The 14,487-nt window shown below is 37.6% G+C and overlaps 1 protein-coding gene across 2 annotated transcripts in view; it reads left to right on the forward strand.

Annotated features, from left to right (window-relative positions):
- Positions 1 to 14,487, forward strand: part of MS3_00005006 (uncharacterized protein) — a 70,051-nt gene that overhangs the window by 39,692 nt on the left and 15,872 nt on the right. Inside the window, exons 31-35 of one of the 2 annotated variants that reach the window (XM_051213011.1) lie at positions 798 to 1,078; positions 3,361 to 3,714; positions 8,056 to 8,310; positions 9,089 to 9,284; positions 10,915 to 11,592. In XM_051213011.1, coding sequence (XP_051068946.1) covers positions 798 to 1,078; positions 3,361 to 3,714; positions 8,056 to 8,310; positions 9,089 to 9,284; positions 10,915 to 11,592 — 1,764 coding nt within the window. Of the gene's footprint in view, positions 1 to 797; positions 1,079 to 3,360; positions 3,715 to 7,568; positions 7,829 to 7,849; positions 8,311 to 9,088; positions 9,285 to 10,914; positions 11,593 to 14,487 lie in introns of those variants that run through there. The other variant, XM_051213012.1, reaches the window with a different exon arrangement.

A 14,487-nucleotide genomic window follows, 5' to 3' on the forward strand; every position in this document is an offset into this window, starting at 1 on the left:
CATTAAGCGTCTAGTGATCTCATTTATAAATACTTCACTTCCTTTCAAACAAGACTTTCGAGTAATGTATACAGTGAATTCTCCTTTCAATGCTTCCTAATTATTTGCTTCGTAAATACGTTTGAAAGTCGTTAATTCATTAAGCCATTCCTTCGTCTTATTATCTATTCATTAGGATTCTCTGACATTTTCGTTTTGACCCTATAATTATTTATTTGAGGCATAATAGGAGTATCTTTATCATTAGGTAACATAATGAATAGTAGTGTTTGTTATCTTGTTTTTAATGACAAATATACTCATTAATAAGTCAAACTTCAACAACTGTGTATTCTGTATAACAAATTGTACAGTTAAGAATTGTGTATAAACGTTAAGGATTTATATATATGACTATTTGTTTTAGATTTCTTTGTACCTTTTGGATTCATTTTCTCTTCAGCACTTGTTCTTTGTAGTTTTCTTTGTGTGTTAGCTGCAGAATATTTGCACCTCTGATTTATAAAAATACTCATGAAAGAATCTGCTCTGCTGGATTGTATCTTATCGAGTTTATTGATCATTGACTAACTAACTAATTATTATGTAATTAAATGAAAATAACCTTGTTTAGATTTTCGTTCGCCGCTTTGACTTATACCGCTTATGTATTTGGTATTGATACTACCAGTTAACTTAAATGGAAGTTCCTGGTGCAGAGTTGGAACTGGTGAACGAACGGTGAAAAATCGATTCTTTTAATCATGAAACTGCATTTTTTCATCTATTACCCAGGCGTTTATTCTCTCTCTTTGTAGGTCCATGGATTAACGTTAGTCGCAATAAGAAAGAAATGAAACGAACTATATTTGTCACAACCTATACTATTGACATAAGTGGAAAGTATATCATAATTGGATGGAATGATGGTCTCTTCACTATTGTTCTAATGACCAATGGTGATACTGTATTCAGTTCGGATAAATTAATTCCTTTGATAAACGATAATTCATCTGTTGAAGCTATCGCTTGTGGTATTTCACCTTATTGCGATGATGCTAATCTTGTCATTGTTGGCTGGTCATCTGGTGCAGTTAGGGTTAGTTTTTTTTGTTTCGATGATGGATTTGACCCTATTTAATTTGTTTCAAAATTCAGTTTTGACTATTATGTCATATGTGCATGTTGTTCAGGAGTTCAAAGATATATCCTCCATTGAAGTATCTAGAAGCCCAGAAAACACTAGGAAATAGTTCGTATATGATCAGCACTAAAAAGCTTTTCAAGAAAATCTCTAAAGTGGATAAGCACGTGTCACTTTTCGATTGGATAATTATTTAAACCATTGCTATGTTCGGTATGTTTCTGTAGAGTTATAGAAGTGCACGGTCTTGTACAACTCTATAAATTTTCTGTATATAAACTAGCATTAACGTAAAGCTTTTACCAACATTTTCCCACCGTTTTTGTATTGTTTAATTTTACGTGTGGAAGTAGTCCAGGTTTATGAAGACTAGCTAGGAAGCCAGTCCTAAACGTTCTTGTAGCAGACCTTTATCTAAAAGGGGATAATTTTCTGGTCTAAAAATGATCACTTAATGTTCAGAATTAGGTGCCGATTGATCTTTGATTATTATGTTTCCAATAATCGTATTATTTAAATGTTCTTTGGCATAATGACGATATTTGTTCTATGGTCTAACTTGAAGTGTGTATAACCTGATGCTTGCACCGTTTTCGTTGAGCTGGGTTTTTTTTTATTACGAAGTTATCACAGAATTTTCATTTGAAAACAACTTCCCTACCTAGTGCTTGTGATTATGAGATTTTTCCAGATACTCATGAAAGTATCTATTCTTTATTATATAATTGCATATTTCAATAGTTGAGATCATGAGTCAATTGAAGCTAGAACACCAGGTTTTCCATGGTGGTTTGCTTGAAAATACACCCAAGAATAAAGATCATCGCACTTCTATGCAGAATGCGATAAGATGCTACAAAGGAAACCCCACTGTCTTTTATTCCAAGTTGTACATGATTATAGTGTCTCAAGCTGTTGAGTTGCACGTTGTCTAATACTCCGACTAGGTGAGATGCTAGTCCTAGAGACCTAAGTACATTTTAATTCACTCTCCAGAAACATTGAAGATCAATTAATTCTTTTACATGGTTGATCGATAGTCATTATAAAAATAGTTAATTGTCAAATTTCCCTCGTTCACTTTAACACTACTCAATTAACATAGATTCGATTAAACATAGAGTATGCCATACTAAACAACCTTTGGTGAGGTTAATAAAGTTCCTTGACGACTATGAATATATTGATTTCACCACCGAATACCATATACATATGCGATCCCTCTCGCAGGACTTGGACCAGGACCTTCGGTCTCGCTTAACCTCTAGAACACTGAGCCAGCATCCGACGTTAATGCCTAACCTTAATCAATCCATGACATTAAGTAATCATCTCCTATTGTCTTTAGTTGGTGACTGTCTCTCACCCGACATGGATTGGCTCCATGGATCACAACATTTTACTAGGACTCGAACAATTGCTTCTCAAAACTAATCATACCATTGAATGCCGACTCAGTGATCTAGAGGTTAATTGTTCGCACGCAAGACTGAACGTCCTGGGTTCGATCGCCTAAATAAGGTCATGGATTCGCACTGCTGAGGAGTCCCATACTAGGACGAAACAGCCGTCAAGTGCTTCCAGGTTTTCCATGGTTGTTTAGTTTCAATTGGCTCATGATTTCAACTATTGAAATTACAAAAATCTCCACAAAACCCCTTCTGAAAATTACAGTTGATTTGAATTTTATATTTTAACTAATATTTATTCCTGAAATACTTTATTGTAGTCAACACACCGTCTTGTATAAGTTGCAGTGAATCGTTATAATATTGGACTTACCTAATCATAATTGTTTGAATTATAGTCAATCAGTCAGTCATAATCAACATATGATCTGAAATAAATATGTGCAGGCCAACATCCCGACCGTATTAGCACGCTGAGATGAAGTTAAAATGATACACACCCCTCCTTCTTCTACCTTTCTTCCAACTTACTCTTAAACCAGCTAATTATCGTCCATCTACCTAGGCGTTGGTCAGACGTAATTATTATTTTCCCTAACAATCTCTGTCGATGTAGTTTGCTTTGAAATTCCATTCATTTATTTATGGACATAACATTCAGTGAATAACAGATTTATTGTGTACATCATATAATATGTCTGGTCATTGAATTTCCACTTTTGTAAGTGGATTTTGTCCTATCTATATCTAAATGTAAATATGTCATCATACATTCTTATTTTGTCTGTCCATTTAATTTATTACTGTTATTTATTTTCTCTTTTCTAGTTATATCACTTTAGCTTTAAGCCTGAAATTAAATCAAAACGAGATGATAACTCTACTGTTCAGTCCGATATACATTCTATTTGCAATTTATCCATTGTACCTTTGTATACTTCTTGGTCACATTCTATTGAACATGCAGAGAATGGGACAGGTGAAGCTGGTGGTACTCTATGCGCATCTGCTTCTAATTCTATCTCAGTTAGCGGAGGTGGGAATTGTGAAGTATGGGCGTATTTTGTTGGTTCCAAGTTAGAAAATCCTTTAGTAAGATCAATTTGTCTTCGACAACATAGTGGTCAAATAACTGCTGTCGCAATACAAATGAATTTTATAGCTACTGGCTCGAAAGATAAAGTTAGTGTTTTAATCTTGTTGTTAATTATGTATTTATTATTTATTTGAACACATAAATATTGGTACAAGAGAGCGCCAATATATATGCGCCACACAAAACAATGAGAATGCGAAGAGAAATAGAAAAAAAAACTAAGGAGCGCAAAAGAAAAAGAGGACAATAACGAAGAGATTGGTGTAAGGTAGTGTGGTAGTAACGAGGTACAATCAGAAGAAATCTTTCAGGTAAGGGAGACACAACCACTTTTTATGAAGAAAGTAAAAGAAGGTTACAGCAGGATCGCCACTGGCTTCTATTCTGAGCCATATCTGATAACGTCTCTAGCCACTGTGTAGCACCATCTCTCGGACCCCAACCAGGGAGTCGTGAAGGACCAGCACAACCCAGTCCTTTGCAGCTTTCTTTCATGCCACGACACCATGTCATGCACTGACCACCTCTCCGCTTCTTCCAACCAGTCCCAGAGTCGGCAAATAATGCACGACATGGAATTTTCTGGGACGACATTCGTAGAACATGTCCAAGCCACCGAAGTCGGTGTTTCAAGATGGTGACACCAACTAGATTATCGTCTCTGTGCCCGAACACACGATGCCGATCCTCTGCATTACTAACATGGTGTTGCCACTGGATGTCAGCAATCCTTCGGAGACAACGATGATCGAACACAGAGAGTCGTCTAACGTCCTCAACTCGGAGAGACCAGGTTTCAAAAGCATAGAGCAGAACTGCTCTCACCGACGCGTTTTGGATCCGACCTTTTACAGCCAGACTAACATCACAAAGGCGCCAAAGATGGTGCAGATTGGCATAAGCCGCTCTGGCTTTCACTATTCGTTCATTGATCTCATCACTCACACCCCCATCAGCACTTATGCAGCTACCTAGATACACGAACTTCTCGACTACTTCTATCTGCTCACCATCCAGGGTGAGTACAGGATTAGGATCCTGCCAGTCTTGTTGAAGTACTTTGCACTTCGAAGGAGCAAAGCACATACCATATCTACGGACATTGACTGCCAACTGATTAAGTGCGGATTGCATGCCTTGGGCATTATTGCACAGTAAGACAATATCAACAGTATACTCAATGTCGAGAAGTCTTTCTCCAGACAACAGATCCACACCACCATTACTTACATTCATCAGAGCTGTTTCTAGAATGTCATCGATGGCGAAGTTGAAGAGGAATGGTGAGATTGGGCAACCCTGCCTAACCCCACTGCTCGAATGGAACAATGGAGAAAGGTGGTTGTATGCCCTCACTCTGCCTGAGGTGTTTGTATATAGGGCTTTTAGGATTTTAATAAACTTCCCAGACACACCCTTATTCAATAGACAATCCCAGAGAACAGTCCTATCCAACTAATCGAAGTCAGCCCTGATGTCAAGAAACACTACGATTGTTGGCCTTTGATGAGTATGACGGTGTTCTAACATTTGGCGGAGTGTGAAGATATGATCAATACATCCTCGACCAGAACGAAACCCAGCCTGCTCCTCGCGAGTCAATCTTTCTCGAGTTTTGAACAACCTACGAAGTATGACGGAAGCCAATAGCTTGGATGCAATCGGAAGTAGACTTATCCCCCGATAGTTGTTACAGGAACGACGTTAACCCTTTTTAAAGATAGTGACAACTATCGACTCATTCCATGACGTTGGTACACTCTCTAGTTCCCACACCTTTGTAAACAGCGTCATCAGTTCCGTAGTCAGAAAGTCACCACCATCTTTAAAAAGAGCCAAAGGCAAGTCATCTGGGCCAGGTGATTTGTAGCGCTTCAAGAGTTGGATTTCCTTGAGGACTTCCTCCTCATTCGGTGGATCAGTCGTCACCGGCCATGGAGGGCAGGACAGTCTGACCGATGTTGCCGGAGCAGCAGGCCAGTTGAACTGCCCTTCGAAAAATTCTGCCCACCGTCCAAGACGTCGATGGATGTTAGTGATTGGCATCCCATCATCCTCGCAGATTGTTTCGCTCACATCAGACTTCTTGCTGCCAGTGGCTCGGATGAGTTGGAAGAGCTTCCGGTAATTACCAGAAACAGCTGCTGCTCCCAGCTCATTAGCACGCTCCGACCACCAGGCTTCTCGATCCTTACTCAAGCTTTGCCCAATTTCCTTATGTAACATCCTTCGTTTGTGGTCAAACTCACGGTCACCCGGAGTAGACAGACGGGGTTCAATGAGTTGTAAGGAACCAGAAGAAACCCAGTGCTTAAAAGCGGGACGTTTCGCAAACCCACAACTGACTGTACCCGCCATTTTCATGGCGTCATGCAATTGCAACCAATGCTCATCTATACTTTTCGGTGGAGTGGTAGCTAGCCTAGAGGCTAGCTCGGTTCGATACTTACTTGCAACAGAAGTTGCAACCAGCTTGCTAACATCAATCCGTTGGTGGCGGTCACTTCGTTGTCCACTGAAAAGTAAGGTAAGATTGACGCAGACCAAGGCATGGTCAGAGTCCAGATAGGTACTCCAAAAGGAGCGGCAGTCTTGTACACAAATACGCCAGCGGTAGCTGATTGCAATGTGATCAATCTGAGTCCAGGCTTGGGATGCAGAGGACGCCAGGTGGCACATCGGCGATGACTGTGCCGAAAGTTAGTGCTAGCCAGAAACAGGTTGTGGTCTGTGCACAGTTGCAGTAGACGGTCCCCGTTATCTGACCTGCGACCAACGAGTCCCCATCGGCCACCTAAACGACTCTCTTCTGTGCCTAGACGCCCGACCTGGGCATTCAAGTCTCCGGCTAGTACTACAATATCTGTCGAACGCACTTTCTGGAGAAGAACAGATAACTGGTGGTAAAACTCATCCTTGATTGCATCCGGGCTGCAATCTGTCGGGGCATAGGCGGAGATGACGAAAAGACATCGTTTCTCACGCCGATTTCTTCTCACTTTGATGGAACTTTCTAATCTAACAGCACATAACCGACTGTTAATGGGGATCCAATCGACTAGTGCTGCCTCAGCTCTAGCGCTTAGTGCGACACCAACGCCTGCAAGACCAGACAAAGATGCCACAGGGTCCCCGGATAAGCGCACGTAAAACAAGCTTTTCGAAGCGACAGATGGAGATCGAATTTGTAGTACTTCGCCAGAGTCTTGAATACGGGTCTCGGATAGACAGCAGACATCGATATTAAGACTTTCCAAAGACATAGCCAGCCCTATCTGTTGTCCGACCTGCATAAGTGTGCGAACGTTGAAGGCAGCCAGTTTGAATGGTGCACGTGGTTTCAGAAAAACTGCTTCAGTTCTCGTATTCAGTGGTAACATACAATTTTCAACCGGACAGTGACTCGAGAACGTTTAGATATAGTCGAATTTCCACCAAAGACGAGCCGCTGTATAAGTATAAAAGAGGGTGAATAATGTGGTAAATAATAATAATAATAATTTGAATCATTTGATTGTTATTCGAAGCGAGAAAAGTAGTTTCCATAGATATAGAGAGTTCATCATTTGCGTGTGGGCTGTGATACTGCCCGGGTGCCCAGACCGAAGCAGGTGGTTATCTTAGGGGGCCACACATCGAGCTTTTGACCTAAAGGTCTAACCCACAAGGCAGTAGCGCATCGTAAGGAGATGCAGTCCCATGGTAGCCGGTGACCAACGATCGGTTCACACGCCATTTGTTCCCGCAGGATACTGGAGCCCATGTGCACCATTGGTTTGGAATCCGGTTAAAGCGCCGGACAACCGCTTTTCGTCCTCTCATTTTCGTAAACAACAGTAATGCCACGAGAAGGCAATGAGTAGGATTTCCCTGGCAGAGGCTGTATACGCGCGGCCATGTGAGAGCATTTCGAGAGGGAGAGCGGACTCTCCCCACTCTCGGCCGTACCAAGGCATTTGGGGGCATGTGTGTAAATAAATAAATAAAATAAAATTTTGTCGGATGAGAAATAGTTATATACGTAAATATTATCAATGACTCTGCAATATAGCACAAATTGGTTGTGCTTGGAAATGATGATTATGGAATTCTGTTTCAAATGTGGAAAACTATTATATTTCTTAAGTCTAATTTTGAATTCTACGTCGTGTCATTTACTTATTCAAATCCAAAGGATAAAATAATTGTTCATTGATCCAGGTAGTTGTTTGTTAAAGGGAGTTAGCATGATTATCAAATTGATCAAATAGAAGAAGCCTTACTGTTGCCGATCAAATACTTTATTCACTAAGTCAATGCTCCATAAGTTTGTTTTGCAACCGTTTCATTCAAATGTTCAGTGATTGATGAACTAGTCTGTTCATCGTTTAAAATATTAAATTCAATTCACTGTAACTAGATCTCTATTCTTTTTTTGTACGTACCAGAATGTAGCTATCTACAGTTATGATTCAAATACTGCAAAAGTAACACTTCAATACATCATACATAATGCTTCTAAAGATTGGATTATATCATTGAAATGGTCATATATTCCGCATAAAATGCATGACAGAAAACTAACATTACTTGTTGGAAGTAATGATCAGTCAATTCATCTATATAGAATTAAATCAAAGAAATATAAATTGAACCAAACACTTGTTTCATATAAACTTGGCATTAAATCACTTGATTTCAATGTAAGTTTTATGGATGGTTATATTGCTAATCGTTTGTGTTTGTTGTTCTTTTATGTGTATGTTTGTGTGCGTGTTTTATAGAAGCAAAACTGTAACTAACCATTCATCAGCTACACCGATTTATATATTCGAGTTTAAAATAGAGTTGTGCTTTTTTTCCCATGAGACCTAGTGATAATTGAAATTAACAAATCATTTATCTTCATTAGCTTTATCCTAATCACATTCTGATAGCTATTAGTGGTAAACCAGATTGAATATTGAATATTAAAAAAAAAGAAAAGTAAGTGGGGTAATCAATTTGTCCAAACCCCATGTTCATCACAGCTTAAATGAAAACTAGTATATTCATTTCATTTTTGTATTGGTTATTTGAATCTTCCTATTTATGTTTAGGACTCGAAATTGATCAGTCTCCTATTGGCATATGTGCATCCTATGTGGATTGCTTCGATATTGCCTTAAGTCTTAATTATTATAAGCAGAGATGGATAGTGTCTAGTAGTGGATGAAATGCTCGTCTTGGATTTCATTGTTAGTCACTATCCATCTCTATTATGCTCATTGCTCAATCTGTGTTTTTCACATAAAATTAAACAGTAATTATAAAGGATATTAAGTTTAGGTCATCATTATTTAGTTTGTAGTATTCACATCAAATGATTTCTCTCTTTATGTCATACATCAGACTCTACACGTATTTAATTCAAAGTATATCAAAATAAAGATCCATGTTGTCCTTTTCTTTCTTTCTTTCTTTTAAATTTCAAAATTGTAGTATCCTTATATTTTTTCTGCTACATCTGATGGTCATATAAGTGTATGGCGATATGGTCGAAATGAAAATTTTGAACTTATCAGTGAAATGATAATATCATCACCGTTAGACAACTTGAACTCGAATACAACCAATGAGAATGTAGTGAATCTTATTAAAGTTCAATCATTTGAATATACTCCTTGTTATTATTCCTGTAAGTTAAAATGGTTTTTCTTTTGTTGCATCAACACATCAATTTTTCAATGTTTAATATATTTATTTTACAATATTTAGCCTGTTTTTTCTTTTCATTTCGTTGTCGATTAAATACTGTATATAAGAGTATAACTTTAACTGAGGATTCTATTTCAAACTGTAATTTTCACTGTATTTGTTCCCTTCTTAATGTTGTAAGTTAAGATTTACTACAGTGTCGTGTTCACAGAATACATATTTAGGTCGCCCTAGATAATTAGAATGAAGCAATCAATGATAATCATGTTCTTATATATAGTACTGACTCACTAAATGAACAAAATAAAATGGTCAGAAAAAGTAGATATTGGACTTTTATTGAATATTGAGAAGGGATCTCACTTTTGTCGAGAATAATTTACGAATTTAAAGCGTGGTTTGCTAATATAGCTGTATAAGTGCATTGATATAGATAGTAATATATTTAATATGCATTTAATTGATACCTTGTGATTAAATGTGTGTAAATGAAGGAGTCATTCACTTCCTGTGATGTAGTGCTTCTTACACGGTTAGTAGATTTTAAATTTATCTTTCCTTAATGCTAAATTCACTTTCGATCACTTGGTCAACTGTTTGAACTGCTCTCTTTACTTATTCCGTTTTTGACTATATCATCAGTAGGTATGTATCATTTTCAGTTCGCTGATCATTGATTCTGTTGTTTAATGACACGTCTGTTGATAATCACTCTTATTCCTTTTTATCAAACTGATTATATTTTACATTTGAATAAAATGTACTTTAAAATTACCAGTGCACTAAGCGTTTACATTGATTTGTATACACTTGTGTAAACTATGCACATAAGTACAATTTCTAGTAATTGGAGCGGAGTCATGGGTGCGCACTGTTGATGAGTCTCATACTATGACGAAACCACCGTCCAGTGCTTCCAGGTTCTCAATGGCGGTCTAGCTTAAACCGGTTCATAATCTCAATCTTAATGTATACTAATTTTGTATGAAAGAAAATATTTGTAGAAAATAATTCCGTTTGAAAAGTACTTGTTAAAAATAAACAATTGTCTGAACACAGTTGCTCCAATGTGTAGTTTGGAGCGAGGTTTCAGTAAACCTGGGACAATGTTTCGTGCACTAGAATTGTTCGACATAGTGACACTTGAGGAAGGAACACCTTACTGCCGTCACACCTCTGTACAGTCAGCAGTACGACTTCGCCCTCGATCCTTGAGCTTGCTGTTTTGTTATTTATTTATTTATTTGAACACATAAGTATTGGTACAAGCGGGCATTAAATATATATGCTTTTAGTCGTATCGCTCTTTGACCGACCGGTCTGGCACGGTAGGAGCTTGTGGAACGATTGTTCCATCTGGTACAGCTCTATTGGCTCATCACAATATGCAAGCTCGACCACCATGTCAAGGTGTCAGACAATTTCGGGACTCATGACAAAGTCATGAATATACACATAGTGTTAATGTGAATATGCAAGTCAAAAATGAAGCAAATATCCAGTGTTTTTCTGTTCTCAGTGACTGTTTCACTGAAGTCACTGTATGTTTAGAAATACTTTATATTATCGTTGTTTGCGCATATTAATTTCATTCATATCATTTACTTTAGCGAACAATAAAAATGTTATCAATTCTTACGATGAACTAGAACCTCATAAAAGTAAAGATTCTGTGGTCGATACTATGGATTCCAATAATAGTCCACGTTCATTATCGTCTAATGATATTAATAACAATGAAGATGACAGTTTACAGCATCAGGATATTACGGATGAAAATCTAGTTAGCGACGAAGAAAGTGTGAAAGGAACTTCTGATCAGTGCTGTTTAAATAATGATGAATTAATGGACGAGGGTTCCGATGAAACACCAAGTCAGTGCTCAGAGAAAGATCTAATGACTGGGAATAAGTGTAATAATGTTGCTTTCAATAGTGATGAATCAGCAGGATCTCACATTTTTGACAAATTTATTAATCGTCCTGGCTCCTTGTCAGAATTACTTGATGAGACTAATGTGAAACTTTTGATTGGTCAAACAATTTCCGGTTCACGTAATATTCAAGAGTTTCAATTTCGAGTATATGAACCATCACTTACAGGATATCATGCTACTCTAAGTGGTCATGCTGGCTTAATTCCTTGTGGATTAAGCTGTACAAAACCTCTGAATTCGAATAATGATGATACATTACTTATCAGTGTAGCTGGTCAAAATTGTGATTCTAAAACAATTGGCTGTGATATTCGACTGTGGAATTTACCTTTATCGAATAGTTCTTTATCATGTAAGTGACAATATTATTTTAACTGTTTGATATCTCACAGTATGTAATTCTGTCTCGAGTGATTTTTTCTTACATAACACACATTATAAATGGAAATGTATCTGTTACTTTTTGGAAGAGAGGCGAACTTTAATTTGTGGAAATACTCCCTCAAAAGTGTTTCCATTAAATTTTTCACTCTGGAAAATCTCTTTAGAAAAACTCAAATTCTTTCAGAGTTTAAGATAAAATTTGGTTTGTAGCTTGTTTACATCTTACTAATACTCCACATAATACCTAATAAACTGTCTTTTCTCTCAATCTGTTTGTTTGCCATAGACTTCAGTATAGTTAATAATAAATATATTTTTTATAATATCTCAATGCGTAGAAAATTGTATTCCTGATGTTTCGTGACTAACTGTAACTCACTTCTTTAAAGTAAACCGACAAATAACCGAAATAGAATTATTACAAGTTTAAATAGTACAAAGGAAACAGTATGGAATATTTTTAGTACAATCGAAATCATAATTGGTCTGAACATGTCATGATGTTTTTGGTCAAGATGAATTTGTATGACATGTCACTGTAATAATTTGTGCGTCAGAAGGTGGGTATGAAAAATTTATAATTATTAACGTGAAGTAGTGTGTGTATGTATGTAGATTGTGTGGAAAATGAAGTGTCAATGTGGTTTTTGGATGAATATTCAGACCTTATTTCTTATTGAGTGCAGAGGAATTTAGCATTGTGTGAAACTTTCCGACTACTCACCTCTCTTTATAGTCGAAAAAGCCTTCCTCAATTATTTTGTTATTTTTAATATCAATTTGATGAATATTGAAAATAACATGTACTAATATTGCTAGTTTCAATTGTAAATTTTCCAATTCTACAGGATTATTAAGTGTTTTTATGTAAGTTAAATGTTCTTTAGAACGAGTTAAGATGTCACCAGAAGTCTCTTCAATGTAGAACGCATCACAATTGAAATAACCTAGTCAATTTTGTATAGATGTAAACAGGATCTTATGTTTTATTCTAACCAAAGCGTTCCATAAAGTGTTGGTTGTTTTATAAAAAGCTTTGATTCTCTGTTTTCAAGATCTGTTAAAATTCTTCTGTGTACCTTGCACTTACATACCTACGCCTGTTACCACTCGTGGAGGAGTATAGGACACCCACCGGCATTCTCCATACAACTCTATCCTAGACAATATTTTCCAATTGCAATTCATTCTTTTGATGCCTGCTTCCGATTCTCAACGCACCATGTTCTTGGATCTTCCAATGTTCTGTTTCCCTTCAGGATTCCAAGTATGTAATGTATGTCCTATCCACTTCCAACGTCTTTTCCTAATTACCTCTTCAGTTGGAAAATCGTTTGTCATCTGATAAAGTAGGCTGTTGCTGATGGTATCTGACCAACGGAAATTGAGTATCTTGGATAGACAACTGTTTATAAATGCTTGTACCTTTTTGATGGCAGTTTTAGTATTTCTCCACGTTTCAGCTCCGTACAGTAGGATTGTGTTGACGTTCGTACTGATTTTTATATTGGTTGACATCTGTTTTGAGTTCCATATGTTCTCCAACTGCAGGAATGCTGTCTTTACTTTGCCTATCCTCGCTTTTACGTCTGCATCAAAGTCTCCTTGTTCATCGATGATGCTTTCTAGGTACGTGAAAGATCTCACCTGTTCCAAAGTTTCTCCATCAAGTGAGATTGGGTTGATGTTCTCTTGGTTATATTTGAGGATCTTGGTTTTTTCCCTCCTGTATGTTGAGGTCTACTGCTGCTACACTAGTTGTCTTCATTTGCATTTGTTTGTGTGTATAGCATAGAAGAGCTAGGTCATCTGCCAAGTCTAAATCTTCTAATTAATTTTGAGCTGTCCATTGTATTCTATGCTTCCCCTCAAATGTCGAGGTCTTCATAAACCTAGTCAACCACCAGAAGAAAAGGAAAAGAAGAAAGTAAGCATCTTTGTCTGACTCCGCTCCTCACTTGGAATGCGTCTGTCAGCTGTTCTCCATGCACCACTTCGCAATATAATCCGTCGTATGAGTTAAGAATGATGTTGATGATTTTCTCAGGTACACCATAGTGTCAAACAAGTTTCCACAAGGTCCTCCTATCCAAACTGTCGAATGCTTCCCCATAATCAAAGAAGTTGATGTATAGTGACGAGTTTCGTTTAATTGATTGTTCAACGATGATTCGCAATGTAGCGATTTGGTCTGTGCACGACCGATCCTTATGGAATCCGGTCTGTTGATCTCGAAGTTGAACGTCTACTGAATCTTTCATGCAGTTCAGCAATCCTTCTTGGTACTAACAGTAATATGAGACCTCTGTAGTTCTTTCTTTGGTATCTTGATGAGGCATCCTTCTTTCCAGTCTGTCGGCACTTGTTCTTCCTCCCAAATCTTTCTGAATAGAACGTGGCGCATCTTTGCATTTGCTTCTATGTCTGACTTTAGAGCTTCAGCTGGTATATTGTCAGGTCTTGATTTGTCTGATGGCCATACTGATTTCTTTTATCGTTGTTGGCGTGACATCTTTAGGTGCTACTTCGATGTCCGGTGCATTTAATGGAGCTGTCTATTCAAGAGTTCCTCAAAGTGTTCCACCCATCTGTTCCTCTGTCCTTGAATTTCAGTTATTGGCTCGCCTTCTTTGTGTTTGACTCATCTCTCTATGCTAGTTTCTTTGTCGTGTCACATAGTTGTTTCATATTTCCTTCTCTTGCAGCTTTTTCGGTGTCATTGATAGCTCTTACACGTATTTCTGCTTGCTGGTTCTAACGCTCCTCTTAACTAGCTTGTTCGCTTCAGTGCATTCAGCTTGTGCCTTGAATTTCTCTGCTTTTGCTTGGTCGTTGTTAATTGCTGTCTTCTTGTTTTTCTTTT

Source organism: Schistosoma haematobium, chromosome 3 (genome assembly GCF_000699445.3).
Source record: "Schistosoma haematobium chromosome 3, whole genome shotgun sequence".
Lineage (NCBI taxonomy): Eukaryota > Metazoa > Platyhelminthes > Trematoda > Strigeidida > Schistosomatidae > Schistosoma > Schistosoma haematobium.